General features: G+C 47.3%; 3 protein-coding genes across 3 annotated transcripts in view; all 3 read left to right on the plus strand.

Annotated features, from left to right (window-relative positions):
* The window catches only part of LOC140167512 (titin-like), a 281497-nt gene that overhangs the window by 115193 nt on the left and 147922 nt on the right, over positions 1-18382 (plus strand). The gene's annotated exons all lie outside the window — the stretch shown is intronic.
* Positions 2-6980, plus strand: LOC140168703 (uncharacterized). Its single transcript, XM_072192113.1, has 2 exons — positions 2-233; positions 4312-6980. The coding sequence occupies exons 1-2, from the start codon at positions 2-4 to the stop codon at positions 6978-6980; spliced, it is 2901 nt and encodes a 966-aa protein (XP_072048214.1).
* Positions 6983-18351, plus strand: LOC140168704 (uncharacterized; the record flags this gene model as incomplete). The annotated part of the gene is made up of 5 exons (XM_072192114.1): positions 6983-8792; positions 8952-11012; positions 11258-11827; positions 11987-12403; positions 12563-18351. Coding segments are annotated over 5 exons (10632 nt in total), but the record flags the coding sequence as incomplete, so codon positions are not given.

Below are 18382 nucleotides of genomic sequence, written 5' to 3' on the forward strand. Positions count from 1 at the left end.
CATGTCTGAACCAGACGAGACTGCCACTGAGGACAGACCAACAGAGTCAAGTCCTGAAGATGAACAAGCACCTGGTGACGAGCCATTGTCCCAGGATGGCAGACCCGATGATGAGTCACAGCCTGCTGATGGCAAAGATAGCGATGCCTCTCAAGACGAAGCAGATGGAGATGATAGAGAACCTGTTTCTGAGAGTGTGATTGCTCCAAGTGACCAAAAGCCTGATGAGACAAGTCCAACTGATGAGCCTTCTGACGAAGCTGAACCATCAACAGCTTCTGATCATCCGGAAGATGATGAAGACAGACCACTTGATGAATCACAGGCTGATGATGATGGTAAACCTGATGATGAGAAATCTGTTGGCGATGAAGATGAGCCAATTGTACCAATAGATCAAAAGCCTGTCGAAAGTGGTCCAAAAGATCTGGACGATAGTGAGTCACCAGAGGATGAGTCTTCACCAGCAGACGAAGAGAAAGAGCCAGAGAGTGAATCTCAACCTGATGAAAGTGATAGACCAAGTGAATTGGCTGGTGATGACGAATCTCCTGGCGATGACAAGGAGCCCAAAGATGACATGTCTGAACCAGACGAGACTGCCACTGAGGACAGACCAACAGAGTCAAGTCCTGAAGATGAACAAGCACCTGGTTACGAGCCATTGTCCCAGGATGGCAGACCGATGATGAGTCACAGCCTACTGATGGTAAAGATAGCGACGCCTCTCAAGACGAAGCAGATGAAGATGACAGAGAACCTGTTTCTGAGAGTGTGATTGCTCCAAGTGACCAAAAGCCTGATGAGACAAGTCCAACTGATGAGCCTTCTGACGAAGCTGAACCATCAACAGCTTCTGATCATCCGGAAGATGATGAAGACAGACCACTTGATGAATCACAGGCTGATGATGATGGTAAACCTGATGACGAGAAATCTGTTGGCGATGAAGATGAGCCAATTGTACCAATAGATCAAAAGCCTGTCGAAAGTGGTCCAAAAGATCTGGACGATAGTGAGTCACCAGAGGATGAGTCTTCACCAGCAGACGAAGAGAAAGAGCCAGAGAGTGAATCTCAACCTGATGAAAGTGATAGACCAAGTGAATTGGCTGGTGATGACGAATCTCCTGGCGATGACAAGGAGCCCAAAGATGACATGTCTGAACCAGACGAGACTGCCACTGAGGACAGACCAACAGAGTCAAGTCCTGAAGATGAACAAGCACCTGGTGACGAGCCATTGTCCCAGGATGGCAGACCCGATGATGAGTCACAGCCTACTGATGGTAAAGATAGCGACGCCTCTCAAGACGAAGCAGATGAAGATGACAGAGAACCTGTTTCTGAGAGTGTGATTGCTCCAAGTGACCAAAAGCCTGATGAGACAAGTCCAACTGATGAGCCTTCTGACGAAGCTGAACCATCAACAGCTTCTGATCATCCGGAAGATGATGAAGACAGACCACTTGATGAATCACAGGCTGATGATGATGGTAAACCTGATGATGAGAAATCTGTTGGCGATGAAGATGAGCCAATTGTACCAATAGATCAAAGCCTGTCGAAAGTGGTCCAAAAGATCTGGACGATAGTGAGTCACCAGAGGATGAGTCTTCACCAGCAGACGAAGAGAAAGAGCCAGAGAGTGAATCTCAACCTGATGAAAGTGATAGACCAAGTGAATTGGCTGGTGATGACGAATCTCCTGGCGATGACAAGGAGCCCAAAGATGACATGTCTGAACCAGACGAGACTGTCAGACCAACAGAGTCCCTGAAGACGAACAAGCACCTGGTGACGAGCCATTGTCCCAGGATGGCAGACCGATGATGAGTCACAGCCTGCTGATGGCAAAGATAGCGATGCCTCTCAAGACGAAGCAGATGGAGATGATAGAGAACCTGTTTCTGAGAGTGTGATTGCTCCAAGTGACCAAAAGCCTGATGAGACAAGTCCAACTGATGAGCCTTCTGACGAAGCTGAACCATCAACAGCTTCTGATCATCCGGAAGTTGATGAAGACAGACCACTTGATGAATCACAGGCTGATGATGATGGTAAACCTGATGATGAGAAATCTGTTGGCGATGAAGATGAGCCAATTGTACCAATAGATCAAAAGCCTGTCGAAAGTGGTCCAAAAGATCTGGACGATAGTGAGTCACCAGAGGATGAGTCTTCACCAGCAGACGAAGAGAAAGAGCCAGAGAGTGAATCTCAACCTGATGAAAGTGATAGACCAAGTGAATTGGCTGGTGATGACGAATCTCCTGGCGATGACAAGGAGCCCAAAGATGACATGTCTGAACCAGACGAGACTGCCACTGAGGACAGACCAACAGAGTCAAGTCCTGAAGATGAACAAGCACCTGGTGACGAGCCATTGTCCCAGGATGGCAGACCCGATGATGAGTCACAGCCTACTGATGGTAAAGATAGCGACGCCTCTCAAGACGAAGCAGATGAAGATGACAGAGAACCTGTTTCTGAGAGTGTGATTGCTCCAAGTGACCAAAAGCCTGATGAGACAAGTCCAACTGATGAGCCTTCTGACGAAGCTGAACCATCAACAGCTTTTGATCATCCGGAAGATGATGAAGACAGACCACTTGATGAATCACAGGCTGATGATGATGGTAAACCTGATGACGAGAAATCTGTTGGCGATGAAGATGAGCCAATTGTACCAATAGATCAAAAGCCTGTCGAAAGTGGTCCAAAAGATCTGGACGATAGTGAGTCACCAGAGGATGAGTCTTCACCAGCAGACGAAGAGAAAGAGCCAGAGAGTGAATCTCAACCTGATGAAAGTGATAGACCAAGTGAATTGGCTGGTGATGACGAATCTCCTGGCGATGACAAGGAGCCCAAAGATGACATGTCTGAACCAGACGAGACTGCCACTGAGGACAGACCAACAGAGTCAAGTCCTGAAGATGAACAAGCACCTGGTGACGAGCCATTGTCCCAGGATGGCAGACCCGATGATGAGTCACAGCCTACTGATGGTAAAGATAGCGACGCCTCTCAAGACGAAGCAGATGAAGATGACAGAGAACCTGTTTCTGAGAGTGTGATTGCTCCAAGTGACCAAAAGCCTGATGAGACAAGTCCAACTGATGAGCCTTCTGACGAAGCTGAACCATCAACAGCTTCTGATCATCCGGAAGATGATGAAGACAGACCACTTGATGAATCACAGGCTGATGATGATGGTAAACCTGATGATGAGAAATCTGTTGGCGATGAAGATGAGCCAATTGTACCAATAGATCAAAAGCCTGTCGAAAGTGGTCCAAAAGATCTGGACGATAGTGAGTCACCAGAGGATGAGTCTTCACCAGCAGACGAAGAGAAAGAGCCAGAGAGTGAATCTCAACCTGATGAAAGTGATAGACCAAGTGAATTGGCTGGTGATGACGAATCTCCTGGCGATGACAAGGAGCCCAAAGATGACATGTCTGAACCAGACGAGACTGCCACTGAGGACAGACCAACAGAGTCAAGTCCTGAAGATGAACAAGCACCTGGTGACGAGCCATTGTCCCAGGATGGCAGACCGATGATGAGTCACAGCCTACTGATGGTAAAGATAGCGACGCCTCTCAAGACGAAGCAGATGAAGATGACAGAGAACCTGTTTCTGAGAGTGTGATTGCTCCAAGTGACCAAAAGCCTGATGAGACAAGTCCAACTGATGAGCCTTCTGACGAAGCTGAACCATCAACAGCTTTTGATCATCCGGAAGATGATGAAGACAGACCACTTGATGAATCACAGGCTGATGATGATGGTAAACCTGATGACGAGAAATCTGTTGGCGATGAAGATGAGCCAATTGTACCAATAGATCAAAAGCCTGTCGAAAGTGGTCCAAAAGATCTGGACGATAGTGAGTCACCAGAGGATGAGTCTTCACCAGCAGACGACGAGAAAGAGCCAGAGAGTGAATCTCAACCTGATGAAAGTGATAGACCAAGTGAATTGGCTGGTGATGACGAATCTCCTGGCGATGACAAGGAGCCCAAAGATGACATGTCTGAACCAGACGAGACTGCCACTGAGGACAGACCAACAGAGTCAAGTCCTGAAGATGAACAAGCACCTGGTGACGAGCCATTGTCCCAGGATGGCAGACCCGATGATGAGTCACAGCCTACTGATGGTAAAGATAGCGACGCCTCTCAAGACGAAGCAGATGAAGATGACAGAGAACCTGTTTCTGAGAGTGTGATTGCTCCAAGTGACCAAAAGCCTGATGAGACAAGTCCAACTGATGAGCCTTCTGACGAAGCTGAACCATCAACAGCTTCTGATCATCCGGAAGATGATGAAGACAGACCACTTGATGAATCACAGGCTGATGATGATGGTAAACCTGATGATGAGAAATCTGTTGGCGATGAAGATGAGCCAATTGTACCAATAGATCAAAAGCCTGTCGAAAGTGGTCCAAAAGATCTGGACGATAGTGAGTCACCAGAGGATGAGTCTTCACCAGCAGACGAAGAGAAAGAGCCAGAGAGTGAATCTCAACCTGATGAAAGTGATAGACCAAGTGAATTGGCTGGTGATGACGAATCTCCTGGCGATGACAAGGAGCCCAAAGATGACATGTCTGAACCAGACGAGACTGCCACTGAGGACAGACCAACAGAGTCAAGTCCTGAAGATGAACAAGCACCAGGTGACGAGCCATTGTCCCAGGATGGCAGACCCGATGATGAGTCACAGCCTACTGATGGCAAAGATAGCGATACCTCTCAAGACGAAGCAGATGAAGATGATAGAGAACCTGTTTCTGAGAGTGTGATTGCTCCAAGTGACCAAAAGCCTGATGAGACAAGTCCAACTGATGAGCCTTCTGACGAAGCTGAACCATCAACAGCTTCTGATCATCCGGAAGATGATGAAGACAGACCACTTGATGAATCACAGGCTGATGATGATGGTAAACCTGATGATGAGAAATCTGTTGGCGATGAAGATGAGCCAATTGTACCAATAGATCAAAAGCCTGTCGAAAGTGGTCCAAAAGATCTGGACGATAGTGAGTCACCAGAGGATGAGTCTTCACCAGCAGACGACGAGAAAGAGCCAGAGAGTGAATCTCAACCTGATGAAAGTGATAGACCAAGTGAATTGGCTGGTGATGACGAATCTCCTGGCGATGACAAGGAGCCCAAAGATAACATGTCTGAACCAGACGAGACTGCCACTGAGGACAGACCAACAGAGTCAAGTCCTGAAGATGAACAAGCACCTGGTGACGAGCCATTGTCCCAGGATGGCAGACCCGATGATGAGTCACAGCCTACTGATGGTAAAGATAGCGACGCCTCTCAAGACGAAGCAGATGAATCACAGGCTGATGATGAGAGTGTGAAACCCGATGATGAGAGATCTGCTGGCGAAGAAGGTGAGCCAATTGTGCCAATAGATCAAAAGCCTGTCGAAAGTGGTCCAAAAGATCTGGACGATAGTGAGTCACCAGAGGATGAGTCTTCACCAACAGACGAAGAGAAAGAGCCAGAGAGTGAATCTCAACCTGATGAAAGTGATAGACCAAGTGAATTGGCTGGTGATGACGAATCTCCTGGCGATGACAAGGAGCCCAAAGATGACATGTCTGAACCAGACGAGACTGCCACTGAGGACAGACCAACAGAGTCAAGTCCTGAAGATGAACAAGCACCTGGTGACGAGCCATTGTCCCAGGATGGCAGACCCGATGATGAGTCACAGCCTACTGATGGCAAAGATAGCGATGCCTCTCAAGACGAAGCAGATGAAGATGATAGAGAACCTGTTTCTGAGAGTGTGATTGCTCCAAGTGACCAAAAGCCTGATGAGACAAGTCCAACTGATGAGCCTTCTGACGAAGCTGAACCATCAACAGCTTCTGATCATCCGGAAGATGATGAAGACAGACCACTTGATGAATCACAGGCTGATGATGATGGTAAACCTGATGATGAGAAATCTGTTGGCGATGAAGATGAGCCAATTGTACCAATAGATCAAAAGCCTGTCGAAAGTGGTCCAAAAGATCTGGACGATAGTGAGTCACCAGAGGATGAGTCTTCACCAACAGACGAAGAGAAAGAGCCAGAGAGTGAATCTCAACCTGATGAAAGTGATAGACCAAGTGAATTGGCTGGTGATGACGAATCTCCTGGCGATGACAAGGAGCCCAAAGATGACATGTCTGAACCAGACGAGACTGCCACTCAGGACAGACCAACAGAGTCAAGTCCTGAAGATGAACAAGCACCTGGTGACGAGCCATTGTCCCAGGATGGCAGACCCGATGATGAGTCACAGCATACTGATGGCAAAGATAGCGACGCCTCTCAAGACGAAGGAGATGAAGATGACAGAGAACCTGTTTCTGAGAGTGTGATTGCCCCAAGTGACCAAAAGCCTGATGAGACTAGTCCAACTGATGAGCCTTCTGACGAAGCTGAACCATCAGCACCCTCTGATCATCCAGAAGATGAAGACAGACCACTTGATGAATCACAGGCTGATGATGATGGTAAACCTGATGATGAGAAATATGTCGGCGATGACGATGGGCCAATTACACCACTAGACGAAAAGCCTGTGGAAAGTGGTCCAAATGATCTGGACGATAGTGAGTCACCAGAGGATGAGTCTTCACCAGCAGACGAAGTGAAAGAGCCAGAGAGTGAATCTCAACCTGATGAAAGTGATAGACCAAGTGAGTTGACTGGTGATGACGAATCTCCTGGCGATGACAAGGAGCCCAAAGATGACATGTCTGAACCAGACGAGACTGCCACTGAGGACAGACCAACAGAGTCAAGTCCTGAAGAAGAACAAACACCTGGTGACGAGCCATTGTCCCAGGACGGCAGACCGATGATGAGTCACAGCCTACTGATGGTAAAGATAGCGACGCCTCTCAAGACGAAGCAGATGAAGATGACAGAGAACCTGTTTCTGAAAGTGTGATTCCCCCAAGTGACCAAAAGCCTGATGAGACTAGTCCAACTGATGAGCCTTCTGACGAAGCTGAACCATCAACACCTTCTGATCATCCAGAAGATGAGGACAGACCACTTGATGAATCACAGGCTGATGATGATGGTAAACCCGATGATGAAAAATCTGTCTGCGATGACGATGGGCCAATAACACCACTAGAAGAAAAGCCTGTGGAAAGTGGTCCAAAAGATCTGGACGATAGTGAGTCACCAGAGGATGATTCTTCACCAGCAGACGAAGAGAAAGAGCCAGAGAGTGAATCTCAACGTGACGAAAGTGATAGACCAAGTGAGTTGGCTGGTGATGACGAATCTCCTGGCGATGACAAGGAGCCCAAAGATGACATGTCTGAACCATACGAGACTGCCACTGAGGACAGACCAACAGAGTCAAGTCCTGAAGACGAACAAACACCTGGTGACGAGCCATTGTCCGAGGATGGCAGACCCGATGATGAGTCACAGCCTACTGATGGCAAAGATAGCGACGCCTCTCAAGACGAAGCAGATGAAGATGACAGAGAACCTGTTTCTGAGAGTGTGATTGCTCCAAGTGACCAAAAGCCTGATGAGACTAGTCCAACTGATGAGCCTTCTGACGAAGCTGAACCATCAACACCTTCTGATCATCCAGAAGATGAGGACAGACCACTTGATGAATCACAGGCTGATGATGATGGTAAACCTGATGATGAGAATTCTGTCGGCGATGACGATGGGCCAATTACACCACTAGACGAAAAGTCTGTGGAAAGTGGTCCAAATGATCTGGACGATAGTGAGTCACCAGAGGATGAGTCTTCACCAGCAGGCGAAGAGAAAGAGACAGAGAGTGAATCTCAACCTGATGAAAGTGATAGACCAAGTGAGTTGGCTGGTGATGACGAATCTCCTGGCGATTACAAGGAGCCCAAAGATAACATGTCTGAACCATACGAGACTGCCACTGAGGACAGACCAACAGAGTCAAGTCCTGAAGACGAACAAACACCTGGTGACGAGCCATTGTCCGAGGATGGCAGACCCGATGATGAGTCACAGCCTACTGATGGCAAAGACAGCGACGCCTCTCAAGACGAAGCAGATGAAGATGACAGAGAACCTGTTTCTGAGAGTGTGATTGCTCCAAGTGACCAAAAGCCTGATGAGACTAGTCCAACTGATGAGCCTTCTGACGAAGCTGAACCATCAGCACCTTTTGATCATCCAGAAGATGAAGACAGACCGCTTGATGAATCACAGGCTGATGATGATGATGGTAAACCCGATGATGAGAAATCTGTTGATCAAAATATGGAACCTGTTGTGGAGAATCCTGTTGAATGCTCCCATGTTTCGCCTGTGGAAACATCTCCTGATATATTTGACGACATAGCTGATAATGATGATAAACCGGCTGATGAGCAGCAGAAACCTTCATCAGAATTAGAAAATGAGCCTTCGGATAATGAATCTGACAATGAAAAGTCACCTTCAGACTTAATTGGAGATGAAAATAATGAAAGTGTTGATGTTGATGATGAAAAGTCTGATATTGAATCAGATGAGGATGTTGATGACGAAGACAAACCAGAAGTAAATGAAGAACCAGTTGAGTGTAAAACAGTACCAGCAGAAGAAACTGCTCCTGATATTTTTTTTAAACTGACGCACGAAGCAGAACCTGAAGAGTCAGAAGATGATTTACCATCTCCATCAAGTCCTGAAGACGAACAAACACCTGGTGACGAGCCATTGTCCCAGGATGGCAGACCCGATGATGAGTCACAGCCTACTGATGGCAAAGATAGCGACGCCTCTCAAGACGAAGCAGATGAAGATGACAGAGAACCTGTTTCTGAGAGTGTGATTGCCCCAAGTGACCAAAAGCCTGATGAGACTAGTCCAACTGATGAGCCTTCTGACGAAGCTGAACCATCAACACCTTCTGATCATCCAGAAGATGAGGACAGACCACTTGATGAATCACAGGCTGATGATGATGGTAAACCTGATGATGAGAAATCTGTCGCCGATGACGATGGGCCAATTACACCACTAGAAGAAAAGCCTGTGGAAAGTGGTCCAACAGATCTGGATGATAGTGAGTCACCAGAGGATGAGTCTTCATCAGCAGACGAAGAGAAAGAGCCAGAGAGTGAATCTCAACCTGATGAAAGTGATAGACCAAGTGAGTTGGCTGGTGATGACGAATCTCCTGGCGATGACAAGGAGCCCAAAGATGACATGTCTGAACCAGACGAGACTGCCACTGAGGACAGACCAACAGAGTCAAGTCCTGAAGAAGAACAAACACCTGGTGACGAGCCATTGTCCCAGGACGGCAGACCCGATGATGAGTCACAGCCTACTGATGGTAAAGATAGCGACGCCTCTCAAGACGAAGCAGATGAAGATGACAGAGAACCTGTTTCTGAAAGTGTGATTGCCCCAAGTGACCAAAAGCCTGATGAGACTAGTCCAACTGATGAGCCTTCTGACGAAGCTGAACCATCAACACCTTCTGATCATCCAGAAGATGAGGACAGACCATCTGATGAATCACAGGCTGATGATGATGGTAAACCTGATGATGAGAAATCTGTCGCCGATGACGATGGGCCAATTACACCACTAGAAGAAAAGCCTGTGGAAAGTGGTCCAACAGATCTGGATGATAGTGAGTCACCAGAAGATGAGTCTTCACCAGCAGACGAAGAGAAAGAGCCAGAGAGTGAATCTCAACCTGATGAAAGTGATAGACCAAGTGAGTTAGCTGGTGATGACGAATCTCCTGGCGATGACAAGCAGCCCAAAGATGACATGTCTGAACCAGACGAGACTGCCACTGAGAACAGACCAACAGAGTCAAGTCCTGAAGACGAACAAACACCTGGTGACGAGCCATTGTCCCAGGATGGCAGACCCGATGATGAGTCACAGCCTACTGATGGCAAAGATAGCGACGCCTCTCAAGACGAAGCAGATGAAGATGACAGAGAACCTGTTTCTGAGAGTGTGATTGCCCCAAGTGACGAAAAGCCTGATGAGACTAGTCCAACTGATGAGCCTTCTGACGAAGCTGAACCATCAGCACCCTCTGATCATCCAGAAGATGAAGACAGACCACTTGATGAATCACAGGCTGCTGATGATGGTAAAACCGATGATGAAAAATATGTCGGCGATGACGATGGGCCAATTACACCACTAGACGAAAAGCCTGTGGAAAGTGGTCCAAATGATCTGGACGATAGTGAGTCACCAGAGGATGAGTCTTCACCAGCAGACGAAAAGAAAGAGCCAGAGAGTGAATCTCAACCTGATGAAAGTGATAGACCAAGTGAGTTGGCAGGTGATGACGAATCTCCAGGCGATGACAAGGAGCCCAAAGATGACATGTCTGAACCAGACGAGACTGCCACTGACGACAGACCAACAGAGTCAAGTCCTGAAGAAGAACAAACACCTGGTGACGAGCCATTGTCCGAGGATGGCAGACCCGATGATGAGTCACAGCCTACTGATGGCAAAGATAGCGACGCCTCTCAAGACGAAGCAGATGAAGATGACAGAGAACCTGTTTCTGAGAGTGTGATTGCTCCAAGTGACCAAAAGCCTGATGAGACTAGTCCAACTGATGAGCCTTCTGACGAAGCTGAACCATCAACACCTTCTGATCATCCAGAAGATGAGGACAGACCACTTGATAAATCACAGGCTGATGATGATGGTAAACCCGATGATGAAAAATCTGTCTGCGATGACGATGGGCCAATTTCACCACTAGAAGAAAAGCCTGTGGAAAGTGGTCCAAAAGATCTGGACGATAGTGAGTCACCAGAGGATGATTCTTCACCAGCAGACGAAGAGAAAGAGCCAGAGAGTGAATCTCAACGTGATGAAAGTGATAGACCAAGTGAGTTGGCTGGTGATGACGAATCTCCTGGCGATGACAAGGAGCCCAAAGATGACACATGTCTGAACCATACGAGACTGCCACTGAGGACAGACCAACAGAGTCAAGTCCTGAAGACGAACAAACACCTGGTGACGAGCCATTGTCCGAGGATGGCAGACCCGATGATGAGTCACAGCCTACTGATGGCAAAGACAGCGACGCCTCTCAAGACGAAGCAGATGAAGATGACAGAGAACCTGTTTCTGAGAGTGTGATTGCTCCAAGTGACCAAAAGCCTGATGAGACTATTCCAACTGATGAGCCTTCTGACGAAGCTGAACCATCAGCACCTTTTGATCATCCAGAAGATGAAGACAGACCGCTTGATGAATCACAGGCTGATGATGATGATGGTAAACCCGATGATGAGAAATCTGTTGATCAAAATATGGATCCTGTTGTGGAGAATCCTGTTGAATGCTCCCATGTTTCGCCTGTGGAAACATCTCCTGATATATTTGACGACATAGCTGATAATGATGATAAACCGGCTGATGAGCAGCAGAAACCTTCATCAGAATTAGAAAATGAGCCTTCGGATAATGAATCTGACAATGAAAAGTCACCTTCAGACTTAATTGGAGATGAAAATAATGAAAGTGTTGATGTTGATGATGAAAAGTCTGATATTGAATCAGATGAGGATGTTGATGACGAAGACAAACCAGAAGTAAATGAAGAACCAGTTGAGTGTAAAACAGTACCAGCAGAAGAAACTGCTCCTGATATTTTTGATAAACTGACGCACGAAGCAGAACCTGAAGAGTCAGAAGATGATTTACCATCTCCATCAAGTCCTGAAGACGAACAAACACCTGGTGACGAGCCATTGTCCCAGGATGGCAGGCCCGATGATGAGTCACAGCCTACTGATGGCAAAGATAGCGACGCCTCTCAAGACGAAGCAGATGAAGATGACAGAGAACCTGTTTCTGAGAGTGTGATTGCCCCAAGTGACCAAAAGCCTGATGAGACTAGTCCAACTGATGAGCCTTCTGACGAAGCTGAACCATCAACACCTTCTGATCATCCAGAAGATGAGGACAGACCACTTGATGAATCACAGGCTGATGATGATGGTAAACCCGATGATGAGAAATCTGTCGCCGATGACGATGGGCCAATTACACCACTAGAAGAAAAGCCTGTGGAAAGTGGTCCAACAGATCTGGATGATAGTGAGTCACCAGAGGATGAGTCTTCACCAGCAGACGAAGAGAAAGAGCCAGAGAGTGAATCTCAACCTGATGAAAGTGATAGACCAAGTGAGTTGGCTAGTGATGACGAATCTCCTGGCGATGACAAGGAGCCCAAAGATGACATGTCTGAACCAGACGAGACTGCCACTGAGGACAGACCAACAGAGTCAAGTCCTGAAGAAGAACAAACACCTGGTGACGAGCCATTGTCCCAGGACGGCAGACCCGATGATGAGTCACAGCCTACTGATGGTGAAGATAGCGACGCCTCTCAAGACGAAGCAGATGAAGATGACAGAGAACCTGTTTCTGAGAGTGTGATTGCCCCAAGTGACCAAAAGCCTGATGAGACTAGTCCAACTGATGAGCCTTCTGACGAAGCTGAACCATCAACACCTTCTGGTCATCCAGAAGATGAGGACAGACCACTTGATGAATCACAGGCTGATGATGATGGTAAACCTGATGATGAGAAATCTGTCGCCGATGACGATGGGCCAATTACACCACTAGAAGAAAAGCCTGTGGAAAGTGGTCCAACAGATCTGGATGATAGTGAGTCACCAGAGGATGAGTCTTCACCAGCAGACGAAGAGAAACAGCCAGAGAGTGAATCTCAACCTGATGAAAGTGATAGACCAAGTGAGTTGGCTGGTGATGACGAATCTCCTGTCGATGACAAGGAGCCCAAAGATGACATGTCTGAACCAGACGAGACTGCCACTGAGGACAGACCAACAGAGTCAAGTCCTGAAGAAGAACAAACACCCGGTGACGAGCCATTGTCCCAGGACGGCAGACCCGATGATGAGTCACAGCCTACTGATGGTAAAGATAGCGACGCCTCTCAAGACGAAGCAGATGAAGATGACAGAGAACCTGTTTCTGAGAGTGTGATTGCCCCAAGTGACCAAAAGCCTGATGAGACTAGTCCAACTGATGAGCCTTCTGACGAAGCTGAACCATCAGCACCCTCTGATCATCCAGAAGATGAAGACAGACCACTTGATGAATCACAGGCTGATGATGATGGTAAACCTGATGATGAGAAATATGTCGGCGATGACGATGGGCCAATTACACCAGTAGACGAAAAGCCTGTGGAAAGTGGTCCAAATGATCTGGACGATAGTGAGTTACCAGAGGATGAGTCTTCACCAGCAGACGAAGAGAAAGAGCCAGAGAGTGAATCTCAACCTGATGAAAGTGATAGACCAAGTGAATTGGCTGGTGATGACGAATCTCCTGGCGATGACAAGGAGCCCAAAGATGACATGTCTGAACCAGACGAGACTGCCACTGAAGACAGACCAACAGAGTCAAGTCCTGAAGAAGAACAAACACCTGGTGACGAGCCATTGTCCCAGGATGGTAGACCCGATGATGAGTCACAGCCTACTGATGGTAAAGATAGCGACGCCTCTCAAGACGAAGCAGATGAAGATGACAGAGAACCTGTTTCTGAAAGTGTGATTCCCCCAAGTGACCAAAAGCCTGATGAGACTAGTCCAACTGATGAGCCTTCTGACGAAGCTGAACCATCAACACCTTCTGATCATCCAGAAGATGAGGACAGACCACTTGATGAATCACAGGCTGATGATGATGGTAAACCCGATGATGAAAAATCTGTCTGCGATGACGATGGGCCAATAACACCACTAGAAGAAAAGCCTGTGGAAAGTGGTCCAAAAGATCTGGACGATAGTGAGTCACCAGAGGATGATTCTTCACCAGCAGACGAAGAGAAAGAGCCAGAGAGTGAATCTCAACGTGACGAAAGTGATAGACCAAGTGAGTTGGCTGGTGATGACGAATCTCCTGGCGATGACAAGGAGCCCAAAGATGACATGTCTGAACCATACGAGACTGCCACTGAGGACAGACCAACAGAGTCAAGTCCTGAAGACGAACAAACACCTGGTGACGAGCCATTGTCCGAGGATGGCAGACCCGATGATGAGTCACAGCCTACTGATGGCAAAGATAGCGACGCCTCTCAAGACGAAGCAGATGAAGATGACAGAGAACCTGTTTCTGAGAGTGTGATTGCTCCAAGTGACCAAAAGCCTGATGAGACTAGTCCAACTGATGAGCCTTCTGACGAAGCTGAACCATCAACACCTTCTGATCATCCAGAAGATGAGGACAGACCACTTGATGAATCACAGGCTGATGATGATGGTAAACCCGATGATGAGAATTCTGTCGGCGATGACGATGGGCCAATTACACCACTAGACGAAAAGTCTGTGGAAAGTGGTCCAAATGATCTGGACGATAGTGAGTCACCAGAGGATGAGTCTTCACCAGCAGGCGAAGAGAAAGAGACAGAGAGTGAATCTCAACCTGATGAAAGTGATAGACCAAGTGAGTTGGCTGGTGATGACGAATCTCCTGGCGATTACAAGGAGCCCAAAGATAACATGTCTGAACCATACGAGACTGCCACTGAGGACAGACCAACAGAGTCAAGTCCTGAAGACGAACAAACACCTGGTGACGAGCCATTGTCCGAGGATGGCAGACCCGATGATGAGTCACAGCCTACTGATGGCAAAGACAGCGACGCCTCTCAAGACGAAGCAGATGAAGATGACAGAGAACCTGTTTCTGAGAGTGTGATTGCTCCAAGTGACCAAAAGCCTGATGAGACTAGTCCAACTGATGAGCCTTCTGACGAAGCTGAACCATCAGCACCTTTTGATCATCCAGAAGATGAAGACAGACCGCTTGATGAATCACAGGCTGATGATGATGATGGTAAACCCGATGATGAGAAATCTGTTGATCAAAATATGGAACCTGTTGTGGAGAATCCTGTTGAATGCTCCCATGTTTCGCCTGTGGAAACATCTCCTGATATATTTGACGACATAGCTGATAATGATGATAAACCGGCTGATGAGCAGCAGAAACCTTCATCAGAATTAGAAAATGAGCCTTCGGATAATGAATCTGACAATAAAAAGTCACCTTCAGACTTAATTGGAGATGAAAATAATGAAAGTGTTGATGTTGATGATGAAAAGTCTGATATTGAATCAGATGAGGATGTTGATGACGAAGACAAACCAGAAGTAAATGAAGAACCAGTTGAGTGTAAAACAGTACCAGCAGAAGAAACTGCTCCTGATATTTTTGATAAACTGACGCACGAAGCAGAACCTGAAGAGTCAGAAGATGATTTACCATCTCCATCAAGTCCTGAAGACGAACAAACACCTGGTGACGAGCCATTGTCCCAGGATGGCAGACCTGATGATGAGTCACAGCCTACTGATGGCAAAGATAGCGACGCCTCTCAAGACGAAGCAGATGAAGATGACAGAGAACCTGTTTCTGAGAGTGTGATTGCCCCAAGTGACCAAAAGCCTGATGAGACTAGTCCAACTGATGAGCCTTCTGACGAAGCTGAACCATCAACACCTTCTGATCATCCAGAAGATGAGGACAGACCACTTGATGAATCACAGGCTGATGATGATGGTAAACCTGATGATGAGAAATCTGTCGCCGATGACGATGGGCCAATTACACCACTAGAAGAAAAGCCTGTGGAAAGTGGTCCAACAGATCTGGATGATAGTGAGTCACCAGAGGATGAGTCTTCATCAGCAGACGAAGAGAAAGAGCCAGAGAGTGAATCTCAACCTGATGAAAGTGATAGACCAAGTGAGTTGGCTGGTGATGACGAATCTCCTGGCGATGACAAGGAGCCCAAAGATGACATGTCTGAACCAGACGAGACTGCCACTGAGGACAGACCAACAGAGTCAAGTCCTGAAGAAGAACAAACACCTGGTGACGAGCCATTGTCCCAGGACGGCAGACCTGATGATGAGTCACAGCCTACTGATGGTAAAGATAGCGACGCCTCTCAAGACGAAGCAGATGAAGATGACAGAGAACCTGTTTCTGAAAGTGTGATTGCCCCAAGTGACCAAAAGCCTGATGAGACTAGTCCAACTGATGAGCCTTCTGACGAAGCTGAACCATCAACACCTTCTGATCATCCAGAAGATGAGGACAGACCATTTGATGAATCACAGGCTGATGATGATGGTAAACCCGATGATGAGAAATCTGTCGCCGATGACGATGGGCCAATTACACCAGTAGAAGAAAAGCCTGTGGAAAGTGGTCCAACAGATCTGGATGATAGTGAGTCACCAGAAGATGAGTCTTCACCAGCAGACGAAGAGAAAGAGCCAGAGAGTGAATCTCAACCTGATGAAAGTGATAGACCAAGTGAGTTAGCTGGTGATGACGAATCTCCTGGCGATGACAAGCAGCCCAAAGATGACATGTCTGAACCAGACGAGACTGCCACTGAGAACAGACCAACAGAGTCAAGTCCTGAAGACGAACAAACACCTGGTGACGAGCCATTGTCCCAGGATGGCAGACCCGATGATGAGTCACAGCCTACTGATGGCAAAGATAGCGACGCCTCTCAAGACGAAGCAGATGAAGATGACAGAGAACCTGTTTCTGAGAGTGTGATTGCCCCAAGTGACGAAAAGCCTGATGAGACTAGTCCAACTGATGAGCCTTCTGACGAAGCTGAACCATCAGCACCCTCTGATCATCCAGAAGATGAAGACAGACCACTTGATGAATCACAGGCTGATGATGATGGTAAACCCGATGATGAGAAATATGTCGGCGATGACGATGGGCCAATTACACCACTAGACGAAAAGCCTGTGGAAAGTGGTCCAAATGATCTGGACGATAGTGAGTCACCAGAGGATGAGTCTTCACCAGCAGACGAAAAGAAAGAGCCAGAGAGTGAATCTCAACCTGATGAAAGTGATAGACCAAGTGAGTTGGCAGGTGATGACGAATCTCCAGGTGATGACAAGGAGCCCAAAGATGACATGTCTGAACCAGACGAGACTGCCACTGAAGACAGACCAACAGAGTCAAGTCCTGAAGAAGAACAAACACCTGGTGACGAGCCATTGTCCGAGGATGGCAGACCCGATGATGAGTCACAGCCTACTGATGGCAAAGATAGCGACGCCTCTCAAGACGAAGCAGATGAAGATGACAGAGAACCTGTTTCTGAGAGTGTGATTGCTCCAAGTGACCAAAAGCCTGATGAGACTAGTCCAACTGATGAGCCTTCTGACGAAGCTGAACCATCAACACCTTCTGATCATCCAGAAGATGAGGACAGACCACTTGATAAATCACAGGCTGATGATGATGGTAAACCCGATGATGAAAAATCTGTCTGCGATGACGATGGGCCAATTTCACCACTAGAAGAAAAGCCTGTGGAAAGTGGTCCAAAAGATCTGGACGATAGTGAGTCACCAGAGGATGATTCTTCACCAGCAGACGAAGAGAAAGAGCCAGAGAGTGAATCTCAACGTGATGAAAGTGATAGACCAAGTGAGTTGGCTGGTGATGACGAATCTCCTGGCGATGACAAGGAGCCCAAAGATGACATGTCTGAACCATACGAGACTGCCACTGAGGACAGACCAACAGAGTCAAGTCCTGAAGACGAACAAACACCTGGTGACGAGCCATTGTCCGAGGATGGCAGACCCGATGATGAGTCACAGCCTACTGATGGCAAAGACAGCGACGCCTCTCAAGACGAAGCAGATGAAGATGACAGAGAACCTGTTTCTGAGAGTGTGATTGCTCCAAGTGACCAAAAGCCTGATGAGACTATTCCAACTGATGAGCCTTCTGACGAAGCTGAACCATCAGCACCTTTTGATCATCCAGAAGATGAAGACAGACCGCTTGATGAATCACAGGCTGATGATGATGATGGTAAACCCGATGATGAGAAATCTGTTGATCAAAATATGGATCCTGTTGTGGAGAATCCTGTTGAATGCTCCCATGTTTCGCCTGTGGAAACATCTCCTGATATATTTGACGACATAGCTGATAATGATGATAAACCGGCTGATGAGCAGCAGAAACCTTCATCAGAATTAGAAAATGAGCCTTCGGATAATGAATCTGACAATGAAAAGTCACCTTCAGACTTAATTGGAGATGAAAATAATGAAAGTGTTGATGTTGATGATGAAAAGTCTGATATTGAATCAGATGAGGATGTTGATGACGAAGACAAACCAGAAGTAAATGAAGAACCAGTTGAGTGTAAAACAGTACCAGCAGAAGAAACTGCTCCTGATATTTTGATAAACTGACGCACGAAGCAGAACCTGAAGAGTCAGAAGATGATTTACCATCTCC

This window comes from Amphiura filiformis, chromosome 13 (genome assembly GCF_039555335.1).
Source record: "Amphiura filiformis chromosome 13, Afil_fr2py, whole genome shotgun sequence".
NCBI classification, from domain to species: domain Eukaryota; kingdom Metazoa; phylum Echinodermata; class Ophiuroidea; order Amphilepidida; family Amphiuridae; genus Amphiura; species Amphiura filiformis.

Excerpts from the sequence above, each read along its gene's own strand:
- LOC140168703 (XM_072192113.1), top strand. The coding sequence starts at position 2 with ATGTCTGAACCAGACGAGACTGCCACTGAGGACAGACCAACAGAGTCA. Across the intron at positions 234-4,311 it reads CCAAAAGCCTGATGAGACAA|CTTCTGATCATCCGGAAGAT; the intron begins GTCCAACTGATG and ends AACCATCAACAG.